The sequence below is a fragment of the Typha latifolia genome, chromosome 5 (assembly GCF_019914945.1).
Source record: "Typha latifolia isolate L0001 chromosome 5, TyphaL0001v2, whole genome shotgun sequence".
Classification (NCBI taxonomy): domain Eukaryota; kingdom Viridiplantae; phylum Streptophyta; class Magnoliopsida; order Poales; family Typhaceae; genus Typha; species Typha latifolia.
The window spans coordinates 14,592,661-14,606,132 of NC_133090.1; the positions used below are offsets into that span (position 1 = coordinate 14,592,661).

At 34.6% G+C, this 13,472-nt stretch overlaps 1 protein-coding gene across 1 annotated transcript; it reads right to left on the reverse strand.

Moving 5' to 3' along the window:
• Positions 1–4,197: 4,197 nt before the first annotated feature.
• Positions 4,198–13,393, reverse strand: LOC140789051 (uncharacterized). Its single transcript, XM_073138645.1, has 19 exons — positions 12,958–13,393; positions 12,423–12,497; positions 12,165–12,315; positions 11,424–11,492; positions 11,163–11,335; positions 10,387–10,524; positions 10,124–10,249; positions 9,598–9,696; positions 9,123–9,246; positions 8,874–8,937; positions 8,117–8,171; positions 7,913–8,037; positions 7,322–7,395; positions 6,921–6,970; positions 6,003–6,089; positions 5,862–5,912; positions 5,688–5,771; positions 4,820–4,870; positions 4,198–4,538 (listed from the first exon to the last, which is right to left on the reverse strand). Exons 1-19 carry the CDS (start codon positions 13,306–13,308, stop codon positions 4,455–4,457), a joined length of 2,031 nt encoding a protein of 676 aa, XP_072994746.1. The 5' UTR covers positions 13,309–13,393; the 3' UTR covers positions 4,198–4,454.
• Positions 13,394–13,472: the final 79 nt, after the last annotated feature.

A 13,472-nucleotide genomic window follows, 5' to 3' on the forward strand; every position in this document is an offset into this window, starting at 1 on the left:
GAAAATTTAAGTCCCACGACCTTAATTACTTATAATCTCTAAGTTGGCACTATTTAGCGAGTTTCTTTGCATATAAACCTCAACTATTTTTATTTACGTATATTTTCTTTTAAATTATATATATATACCCTTCATATTATAATTTACACTTTTTTATATAGAAGAATGCTATTATTTAATTACAATAATTGCTTACTTATATATTTTACCAAACACAGAATAAATTGTGGTTAGTTATTAAAATTGACTTTTACTATAAATTTTCACCGCTTTTTTTTTTAATACTTCCACTCCTCGTCAATCAAACACATCTTTACACGGATAAATTATGATTTTTTTTGCTCATAACATAACAGTAGTGTTCTTTTGTTTTCTCGTTAAATAGTAATGAGATAACAATAAAGGGTCATTTAAGCTACCTTTAAATACCCATTAATTCATCTTGACTTCCCCATTTCGATTTGTATGTCTCCTCGTGGGGGACTCTGACAAATCACACATCGGAAGGCATGCTCCTCATCACCAGAGAGAGAGAGAGAGAGAGAGAGAAGAAGAAGAAGAAGAAGAAGAAGAAGAAGAAGAAACGAAAGAGAGTCTCTCTTGCTATTTTGGGGCAATAAATCATAAGAAGCAGAGGAGAGAGCAGATGGGAGGAATAATAAATACGTGCAGGCTTTTAATAATTATTTCCCTGAAGCTAAACGTACGGTGGAGCAGAAACTGCGGAACCCAATCCCATCGCGCACTGGGAGGAAGGAGGTGGAGGTGGAGGGTGGAGGGTGGAGGGTGGAGGTGGAGGTGGAGGTGGAGGTGAACTGCTGAAGCAAGCAACCAAACAACCACAGTTTTTGACCAAACTACCCTCTCTTTTTTTATATGCATATATTTTCTCCTGCATCTCAAACTTAATAACAAAATACTAATAAGTTTAATATTTTATGTCCTATTTTTCTCCACGAGTTTAAGCATTTTATTAGAAAAATATAAACAAAATTAATTAATTTTAGAAGAGCCAGGCTCCTTTTTTTTGTTGTCGTAATTTTGAGCACAGTTAGTTACAGACAACTACTAAATAAAATATTTTATAATTAAAATAGATAACCAAGCATAAAATTATAATATTATAAATTTTTTCTTTATATTTTTTACTCAAATCTTTCTTGTTCAGCGTTTTACCGGTTTAGTATTTTATACAGAGACACAGTAAAATAAAATCTGTTTAATATTAAGTTCAGAGTGAAGATTATTTTGATAAATAAAAATTGAAAAATATGTCTAATTTCGTCAAAAACTCAAACAAGCAAGCAGAGAGGTGGGGGACGAGACAAGGGTGGGTGTGTGATTTGGGTGTGTACGGCTTATTTTCCCATTGTATATATGCATGGGATCACATCACACATACAGTCCTTTCAAGAGAGAGAGGGAGAGTTTGGTCGACTGAACGAACCATCATACTACTATTTAAAGCATCTGAGTTGGGAATCTTTCTTGCCGTGTGAAAGGTGACATCATTTATTAGGGAGAGAGAGAGAGAGAGAGAATGTTTTTTTTTTCTTTGCCTTTTGATTTAGATGAGCTAGATCTGCTAACTAGATGGATATAGATTCATATCATTATGAGATAGCTCGTCGAGTTTTTATTTTTATTTTTATTTACCAATGTGAATTTGGGCACTTTAATTAAATGTTATATTCGCATAGGTTTGTTATTTATTTGATTTAAGTGGCTCACTTCCATATGGATTCATGTAAGCCTGTAGATAATATCAAAATGAGTTGGTAATTGGACAAGCGATTTTAATTCATTCAACAATTTAGTAGGATGCAATAAGAACCATTCGTGGACTTCATTTGTTGGTAATATTATCTCATGTCTAGCGCCTAAAATTTATTAATTGGTCTCGTTTACTTTTTTAATTTTTGAATAAATTATTCTCAAAATAAAATATTTATTTCTTATTTTTGTTTATATTTTAAAATAAAGATGTAATAATTATATTTGATGTGATATAAAGTAAATAAAAAAATAGGAAGAAGGTATTTTTTTTTATAAATTACTATGAGTACTCTTTGATTTAATATTAAGTAGGTTGATGAGATAAATATTAAAAATAAATTAGTAATTTGATTAGTATATGGTATAATATATAATTTTGATGAAATAATATTTGTTTTCTAGAATGGAATTATTACGGTATTTAGTTATTATTCTAAAATAAGTAGTCGTATTTCATAATAATAATAAAAAAATTTATAAAGTGAATTGGGGCAAGTAAAAAAATAATTTATATCTAAAGGATAACTAACTTATATGAACTTAAAATTAAAATTAAATTAGAAAATCTCACTAGAAATAAGAAGACCCTTCCCCTCCTGTTAGTATTCAAAGGCTACTAAGAAAAGAGCATAGAGAGGTTGTTAGATTACTCTAAAAGAGAAAGAGAAAGAGAGAGAGAAAGAAAAAAATTCTAGGAGACCGATTACTATTATTCTATTTCTTCAAAATTACAACAAAATTAAAATTAAACTAGTAAAATAAATAAATTTGTAACTCTATCTCTCTAATTATATTACTTATAGTGTTCATCAAAAACTTCTCGTAGTCATGAGAGTGTGGTCGATGTCACTGAAATAAACTGTATACTATATCAATAGATTACCATCATCTAAAAATTCCAATCAATACAAATATAAATCTACCAAAGAGAGAAGTCTAGTGAATGGATTCATACTAATAATAATAATAATAATAATAGACATCACATCGATCAATCTGGCCTCAATCTCATCCTGCTTGAGTAGTCTCATGTATAAAATAATAATAAGAAAAAAATTGGATAACTTATTTTCTCATTGGCATATTGTGGTGATTAGTCTCAAATCTTATCATGAGATGTACGTGAGAGTGGAATGCCCAATTGTCTCAAGTTGTGTGTGATTTGACTGACAACACTTGACCATGCATCATACTGTATTGGAAGATGCGATCATGCTCAACATCAGATGTTTGTAATTAAATAAATTAGATTTCGAATTTATTTATTTATTTTTAAATAAAATTTTTTACTTGGAAGAGATGGTTAATTAGTGATGAACCACTGCACCTAGATTTCACATAGGGAGGGGGGGTCATATTAATTATTAAATGCATACATGACTACATTTTACCATGACATACAGACATACATGTCGCTATGCTACTGTTACGTATGTATGTCTCTCCGGCCATCGCGCTTGCAACAAACATCCAGATCGATCACATGCTCACGTGCATGACGTAAATGCACCAACATGCCATGCTTAAATGCACCAACCCACACATCCACATGCAAGCCCAAAAGAGTATTTTTATTGTGTTTTTAACTATACTAAGTGTCTAAGTACCATAAATCTTATTTATTAAAAATAAACTTCATCCTAAACTTAATATTAGAAAGGTGTCTATATTTGCCGGTGCAATAAAACGTTGTTTATTTTTTTTTTTATCTTTTATCATATCTAATCAAATTTACTCTTAAAAAAAATTAAGACTTATAAAATAGAGTTTAGGATGGAGCATTAATCAGTTAGGCATTTTTTATATCAAATAAAATACTAAATTATTCAGTAATTTTTACAAGGAGGCGCTAATTATAACGACGTCTAATCTGATACTTAAGTCCGACATAGGAAGCTCATATATAAAAACAATAGTAAGATCAATATATTGACTCACGCGGTTCATCTTCTAAATAAAACGCTCATTATCATTTTACTACCTACTTTATGACATAGATATTATGTAAGGGAAAAATATGAACCTTCTCCTGATATTAAATTTGGGGTGCGATTTAATTTGTTCAAGTTTGGAACTCCTTTTTATATATATATATATATATATATATCTTACTCTGCAGGGTTTCAAAAAAGTTTCCTTTTAAGTACGTGAGTTAATTAAAAATGGCACGGAAAAGTTTGGCATTACCGTACATTATAGATCACTCACCGTGTAGCCTATCAGATAAAAATACATTGGATAGCAAGTTGACAAGTAATACATAAATAATGAAATATGAATGCAACCATATTTTGTTAGATTAGCATCAGTACCATTATTAATATATGAATCTGCATGCTGATATAATATTGCAACTCAAACTTCATCATATAAAACCACTAGCATCCCAATTAATTATATATTAAGGAAACTTCCACGGAGTTTTTCTGAAGAGGAGGATATTTTATAGCACTTGGAAATAAGATAAGAATGCCAACATCAGCCTGGAGATGCTGAATCTTATTACACCAATTTCTTTGTATGTCAATAACTTGCAAAACAAAATTTTGGAACAAAATTTTTTATCTCATACAATTAATGTTACACTATCAAAATTATGTGTACAAATAAAATTATATGATGTATCTATTGGTGGTAAGCCAAGCTTGTGTGAGGCTAAAAAGTTCCTCTCCGTGACTTCAATCTTTTGGCTTATTTCTCATCATCTTACGTTTTGTAGCATCAAGATATCTTTTCCTCAATCGGACGGCCTTTGGTGTTACCTGGATGAAATTTTGTACATTGTTAGTAAGGCTACAAATGATTGAACAACACGGGCTTTGAAGATAAGGAATTGATATTTACAGAACAGTTTTTATTATTTACAGAGCAGTTCATATTGTTATTTGCACGTTGACTACTCTTTTGCTCGACTCATTGCTTAGGTGAACGATTTTATATCTTCTCAAATGACTTATTAAGATGTAAAAGGAGTTACTATAAAAATAAAGATTTAAATTGCGCTGTAAATATCAATTCCCTTGAAGATAACCAGAAAACTTGCCTCAATGAGCTCATCTGAAGCAACATATCCAATTGCCTCTTCCAAAGACATCTGCAAAAATTGTTTAATTTAGTACAATCTAGAGAATTAGCTGTAAAGACTGTTTTGCAAATATGATATAAATATATTTGTTGATCCATTATATGGCTCCCCAATAATGCAATTAAGATCTACAGAACATAAATAGCAAACATAATTAGCAGCTTTGGTATCAGGAGTGACCAATATTTGGCCCTCTTCTTCAGTATGTATCACATTGAAACAATAATGCAACAGGTAAGCCCTTAATAACTTCTTGGGGTCAGCTAAATGGCTCAGTCGGAACCCCATAAATAAATGACAGCATTAGCCCTGAGCCAAATTCCGTAGGAAGTACGTCAGCCATGCTAGGAAAGCAAGGGAAGATTAACACCCAGTGTTGGAATTCCAGTAAATTAAATACTTATTGCCTAACGTGAGTATATGGCTGGTATATTAGCTCTGAGGCATAACATACATTTGCTAATCTGCTCTAAGCCCCACCCCCAAAACCAAACCAAACAAAGAATATAACTGAGGGCTCTTAACTGAGGCTGACAGAGTTGAGTCAAATGCAATCAAGTTGGCTGAGTAATTCAGCCCAATGCAGTAAAAATTGGACCACTCAAGTTTTGTCAAAACACTTATAAACAGGTAATGCTAACAAATTTATGGACTCCAGTAAAAAGAAACAAAAGACAAAAGTATCTTTGGGGGATGATACATCACTATTATTACATATTGGCTCCATATAAAACTAAATTGCATCACTGCCAGGATATCCAAAAAAGAAGCCGCAATAATAGTATAGACATTCAATTTCGCTGCATTGGCTTAAAAAGAAACATACCAAACGAGGTGGAGACAGACGAACATTCTCATCTTTCCCGGGAGCTCGGATGTTCGTCAATTCTTTTGTTCGCACAGGATTCACCTGCCCAATGAATTAATGTTAAGGTAAGTTGTAACGACAAAAATAAACCTAAAAACAGAAAAATATATCTTTAAACTTCATTCTACTTACATCAAGATCAGAATCACGGGAGTGCTCACCGACTATCATGCCCTCATATGCCTGCATACCAAAAAAAAAATGAGAAGGCAGAAACATATCTTTATTCAGAAGCTGCAGATGGACTAATTATTGGTGACAAGAAGTAGGCACCTCCATGCCGGGAGACACAAAGAGAGTCCCACGAGCTTCTAAGCTCATAAGTGCATGTGAAGTGATGATTCCCTTTCCCGTCGATACCTGGTTATAAAGTAAATAAAGATAATAAAGAAAGTCCAAGGAATAACATCAGTCCATTGCATATCAAGTTTGTAGAGGAAATTACTTTAGTTGTGTACACCTCGAAAGTTATTAGATGCTAATGTGAGTGTCACATGTCTAAGCAATATTCTTGATACCATGACCAATAGTGATTCAAAAAGAATGTAAGACCTATAAAGTAATTGAACTCTCATGGAAAATCTCGCATGCTGAAAATTTTCATTAATATGAACTTTTTTTAGCCAATTATGGTGAAATTTAAGCAAGGATGATCGCAGAGAGACCATATGCAGAACAAACAATTTAATTTTATGTAGTTTAACCATTAGATAGATCATAAATCTACACTAGAAGCATAAGAATAGATCTTCAGCAGAAGGATATGATATCACATCAGAGGATGATCACCAAGAGAATATACAGAACAAACAACTGAATTCATGTAAAAATAGCAGATAACAAATAATAAGTACAAAAAAGCCATCAATAATGAAAATTATATGCAGTTAGGTCTACCACAAGCTCTTTTCTATTTATGCACCAAACTCAGGCACCTCCATAAACAGGGAATTTTATTGAAGTTCATTAAAATCTTGTATTTTCAACTTAGAAGCACATTTTCTCCTTGGTATTACATGAGAAAACAAACCAAACCATAAATTGAAGTCTCTTAACACCTATTTCAACATCTAGAACATGTAAAAAGTAATAACTTCTGCTATATAAAAGACAAGTTATCTTTATTTGTCCTCAATCAAGTAGATCTGTCAAATAAAAGAATCCTAAACAGGCAACAGAAAGGCTACTTACCAGAACCCCTTTCCTAACATTCCCAAGTAAACCTCGATATTTAGAATATGCTGCACATAAAGAGAAATGTAGTATCAATTATCATTAAAGTGCCCTAAAATTGACATCATCAATGGAAGTTCACAACCAAGAAAGCATATAGCATTTTGCTTAGTCCATCTCCCCAGGCAATCATAGTACCCAATTAATGTCTGTTCAAACTATACAAATAACCGACTCTATATGAACTGGTGTAGAAAACTTTCACCAAGAAAGCATAACATTTTGCAGATTCTATCTCCCCGTGTGTATAATACATAACATAACAACATATTGCTTATATATACATGTATTGCATGTATACATTAACACATATGAGCATACATATACAACTGTATACATGAGGCAAAGTAAAAGCATACACTGAAAAGCACGGTGCATGAACCCAGTTCCTCGTGTGTCGCTGCTAAAAACACTTCTGTAGCCAACCAGACCTCTGCACACAAGTGAAAACAAGATTAACCAAGGATAACTGAACATTGTGCACATGCAGGATGATAGAAAGAGGAAAGGTCCAAAGCAAGGATGTCTAGTCTCTGAGGTATTCTACGGAGGAAAGAATATCTTGAGAACCCAAAATCTCCAGAAAATAACCAGTAACCTTGATCTTAATAGAAGAAAATAGCACCAGCTACCAGCCAATTAATAGGTTGGAGTATGTAAACTGTCAACAGCTTTAAAAAATCAAGCGAGATCCATTTAACTGGAATTCTAAACTGCTCCTTCCAATAGATGACTAGCTGCATGCACAAAATGAAACCAAAAAATCCAGCAACTATGTAGCTTCTAATTATTTTTACAGAACTAAAGGATGACCTTGCACAAAACACTGTCATACTGACCATATAAGCAAAATTATAACCAATACGCTGTATATGCTGCATACTTTAGGTTGCCAAAAAACATGAAACTAAAGGGATCAGCAAATAACAAAAGAATAATCAGTTACTGACCTAGATGGACAAGTCAAAGACATTCGAGTCCTTCCAGTAGTCCCAGCAACAGGGCCCATGTCAACTACTTCAGCCTTTCTGTGTGAAAGGGCTTCCATGACAAGGCCCACATGCTCATCATTCACCTGAAATACTTGAGTTATTAACAAACATATTGCCCATTAAAGAAAACAATATGGGATTCCTGTGAGCTTCTATTGGTACCTCAATTGTTACTTCTTCTATAGGCTCTAGCTTTTCATTACCCTCAGTTTTGTACCTAACTCCATAAAAAGAAAGTTACAATCAATTCAAGAAAACACAGATATAGTATTTTATGACCAGGAGACTATTAAGTATACAAACAGCACAGCATACACTCAAATGGGAGAAAGAAAGTGATAATGCAAATTTCACAGACGAGAACATTAGTGAGGCAGTAAAGAGAACAAGAGTTGAGATGCGGACAGGAAAAACGCCAATGTATGTTCTTTTAAATTAGAAAAAAATCAATATTTTATGTTGCAAACACATTGGACATCATGCCAGAAGAGTTCTTATATAGCAATCTTAAGAAACCATTTGAGTTCAATCTTAAAAAACATGTTAAGTTTTACTCTTCATGTAAGATAAAAAAGACTAAAGTTGAGGGAGAACAATAGATAATTCTTTTGGCGAATGCTATCTAGATGTATATATGCTCTGGCGAGTGATGATCACAACCAAAGGAAAGTTGTTGATTTGTATATGAGAAATTAAGATGTAAATGAGAATGCACAAAAAAAATCAAAATCCTCACAATAATAATTTCATATCCCTACTAAATTATCTGCTTAATGATTGTTGCTCCACAATTTGGATTTGAGGCATCATCATGATTTTAGCTTTGCTGACATTACCTTCTCAGACTAATAAAGGATCATGATTGTAGAATAATCCTGAAAGGAATCATGCTATAAGTTGCAGAACACTGAAAACTCACATGACTCTTGGGGGTGAAACAGAAAGCTCAAAACCTTCACGCCTCATGTTCTCTATCAAGATACCTGAAAGTTCTGCAAACTGTAAATACAAAAATCCAGAGTTGTGACCTAAATAGCTAAAGCAATAACTGCATTTTATAAGCAAGGCCTTATATAACTAAATGGATAAGAGAAAATGAAAGTAAAACCAGTTTCTACATTAATTTCAAAAGTCTAAAGATTTAGAAAGTGAGTCAAATAGTACAGACCCAACTGAAGCTCGCCCCTCCCTTGAACTTCATAGGATTCTGATAATGGTCCAGGAAGAACATTAATTGCCAAGTTTGTTTCCGATTCTGCTGTCAGACGGTCACCTATTTTCCCTCCAGTCAACTGTAAATTAATTTATACATCATATAAGAATTAGCAAAGGACAGGAGAAAGTTGATCCAAGATTATGACCAACTAATCAGTGTAAGACACCTGCTAACAAATTTACACTTCAAAACAAAAATAACTATAATAAAGAAAATAAACCCATAAAAGAATAAGATGTTGCTTAAACTCGCCTCAAAGAGAATTCTGACCATCACATGATTTTAAGTCAGAAAAAAATTAATGAGTGCAAAAGCACATTTACAAGAAATATATAAGCCCCTGTACATCGACATAGAAAAAAGCTCCCCAAGGGCTTACATCAAGGAAAAAAACGTAAATCCCCATTAGATAATTATTACTACTTACATGGGTTCCATCACGGCCCGCAAGTGGAGAGTCGTTGACTCCAAAAGTCATGGATATTGTTGGGGGATCCAACTCAACAGTTGGCAGAGCAGTCATCACCTATGGTTTGTAACCATCAGAAAGTACACAACAGTCACATCATCTATCTTTTGAATTATGGTTAAAGTACATTAAATAACTAACATCTAATTATCACATATGGGGACGACCAAAGAGGCATGCAAACACATGCTCGTGCCCAAATTCAACATCTACATTACACACAACTGCATTATAGCTACATGCACAAATACAAAATACTGATGATGATTGCAATATAAAAGGTGCAGGCAATTAGGATTTCTATTTATGAATAAAACTGAATGAGGTAAGCACCTAGAAAAATTATACTAGGTGAAAGAACACTTTTTTGCTGCAGAATGAGAAAAAAAGTCTAGCAGCTTTATTTTTTTCACAAGCGCACAACAGCAAATGAATAAAATGGAGGAAAGACATAATGAAACTGTACAAAAGTAGGTCTATCTACCTCCACATTTGCCACTGTGTGACCAATTGATGGAGTCATTAATCCAGCCATTGAAATTATATCTCCGGCGCCGGCACTGTCAATCATTACCGTGGTTGTGCCCTTCTTTTTCATAAGCTTCACAACCTACATCAATTAACTGATAATTATAGGTGGACTTGAATGATGATATCAAATGTAGGATATTTTTACACCACCTAAGACAGGACTGCAAGGTACTCCCAATTTTTTCTGAATAGAGATTTTGGTAACAAATAACAAACCTTTCCTTCCTCAATCTTCTGAACTCCTTCATCTGTGTGACGGAGACCATGCACTCGGTCTCCAACTTGAAGAACGCCTGATGATATACGTCCTGTCAATATTCGACCGAGATAAAAATCTTTCTCCATCATGGAAACCTACGAGAGCATAGAAATATGTTCCTTTAGGATAGGCAGATAAAAATCAACTAAAACAAAAAATTTCATTCACACTAACAGTAGTTGCTCTCAGAAGCAATTTGGAAGTAACAAATGTATTAGTTGCAATAGTGTGCCCACATGAAAAGGAGTCCTAAAGTTTGATAACAAAATAAATCAAATATAGAAAAAGAACGAGTATCCTCCAATATTATAAAGCTGAGCTAATATCACGTAACTAAAGGGGAGAGCAAATCTATTAATCAGAAAATACAGCACAAAGATCGAGACTTGCAATGATGAACATGAAAGCACTCATCAAATGAAGATGATAACTCCATAGTATCAAACTGAGCTTCATGTTGTTCAATGATTCAAATCAATGATTTATCTATCAAAGATAAAATACAACCATGGCCTTCATTCCTACTCTAGTAGATTCTGCAAGAATCAGAATAAAAAAAGAACAAAGAGAAACAGTAATAGAATGTGAAGAGTCAGAAAAGGAAGATATTCTAGGTTTGTCATGCCTGATATACATCCCTGATGAAAGACGTAGTCAGGAATTAATATTAAGTGAAGTAAAACCTCTGTATCTTTATCACAATATATTATATCAATAATAGACTTGTACTAACCAACATTTGGAAAGGAGCCTCGAGGCTTGCTTTTGGAGGAGGAACATGTTCCAAAATGGCGTCAAGTAATGGTGACATACTCCTAGCATCATCAGGAGGATTCTTAGTGAATGATAAGGAAGCCCACCCTTCTTTCGCAGATGCATAAAGAACTGGAAAATCAAGCTGTTCCTCTGCATAGTCAAACAAATCACTGAGACTCAACAAAGAACCCAACTACAATAAAATACAATGTAAAATGAATTGTTTCCAAATTTACACCTGTAGCACCAAGGTTTGCAAAAAGATCAAACACCAAACTCTCAACCTCATTGCATGTCTCCTCTGAAACTGCAAAAATAACATGCAAAAAGGTAAAAGGAAAATATTAAAATACTCGATTGCATTTGAAAACTCTACTCATGGTTCATCTCATCACAGGTAGATTTAAAACCTTGCAACCTATAGAGTTCATCAAATTATGATTCAACATAATTTATTTATAAGTTTCAGTATTGCATAGAAAATCTAGATTTAGATGGATTTTTTTGTGCTCGAAGGTGCTATTTATTCTTTACGATTTCCAAACCAATATTCAGTGACAGAATCAATTAAACTCCAAAAATCATTTAATCAGGTATAACTTATTTTTCCAAACAAATAGAGAAAGAGCAGTTAAAAGTGGCTTGGAAGGTTTTCTGATCATTAGGGACTTAGTGTAATATCCCCTACTGTTTGTATCTGTGAATAATAGTACTTGCTACAGTCTATGCTTCTAAGGTATGATAGGTTGGCACTTTGACATGGAATCTGAAAGACTAAATCGACTATATGTGTTTTCATCACTTCAATTCCAGGTAACCAAGAAACAAAAAAAGGAGTTCCTGAATTATTTAGAGTAGAAAAAAGAAAGAGAAAAGAAACAAAAGATCTTTTCCTTTTACACACAGATCAGAAATTTGTAATGTAGCTATTCTGATGATAGAGCATCTCAGTGAGCACAGAGTAAGAGAAACTGCATACCAGAAGGCCTGTCGACTTTGTTCATGAGGAGAATTGGGCGTAGCCCATACCTCAAAGCTTTCGCAAGAACAAACTTTGTTTGTGCCAGGGGTCCTTCTCCAGCATCAACAACTAAAATGGCTCCTTCTACCATGCCAACAACTCGTTCAACCTATCCAAAAATACCATGTAAACAAATGGCACAAGAAACGTAAGCAATTGCATATTATTATTTCGTGCATCCATAAATGATCAAAGTATTCTAAATGGGTCACATACTTCACCACCAAAATCAGCGTGGCCTGGAGTATCAACCATGTTGAGCTCATTATTTCCCCATGAAATAGATGTAACCTGACGACACAAAGAAATGAGAATTTATAGTAAGCACCACCACAACAAATTAATGAGAATTCAACAAAAAGAGCTCCTAACAAACTTTACCAAAAGGACACCAAATTCCTACCTTTCAGGTATAGGTTCAATTCGCTAGACTCACAGATGCGATCTTTCGATAAGACATTACACATTAAACCATTCTAGCTCTAAAGATGCATAGAAGGACCAGTACTACTTCCTAATTCGATGGCAACGTCACCACACCGAAAAAAAAAATTTGAGCACAAATTGTTTGCCAAATGAATGCCTAGCAGACTGTATCTGAGTACCATTAAATTCTCACCATTTGTAGATTTTCTTGATTCCCGACGCCGAAAGACGCTACTCTAAAAGATAGTGAGGGTTACTACTCAGAGGCTACTTCCTCTATCTCTAAAGAACGAATACTGCTCACTTAATACTTCGACCTGGTTACCTTGGAAGCGATCGTGATGCCGCGCTCGCGCTCGAGGCTGATGGAATCGAGGGCACGCTCGTGGGGGAGTTCGGCACCGCATTGGCGGAGGAGCCGATCCATGAGTGTCGTCTTCCCATGGTCGACGTGGGCTATCACGGCCACGTTTCGAAGCCGGCTGGGGTCAAGAAAGCTCCCGGCGGCTGCTACGGCAGGAGCGGCGGCGGCGGAGGAGGAGAAGCGGCGGAGGAACTGGGAAGGGGAGAAGAAAGAGGAGGTGGAGGAAGACAAGGTTCGAGAAGGAAATAGCGAGACAGGCGAAGAAGTTCGACTACCCGTAAGCAGGCCGCGGAGAAGCAAACCGGCAGCCATGCTTCCGGACTTGCGGCGTTACAAGGATCTTAACGCTCTTGCTCGGAGTCGGTCCGAGTAAAGAGGTATGAATGGTCGAGGCCTCGAGGGTTTATCAATTAAAATGGGTTTATTTTATTATTGATAATTTACGGGCTCATTGGTGGTAAATAAACTTATAGGCT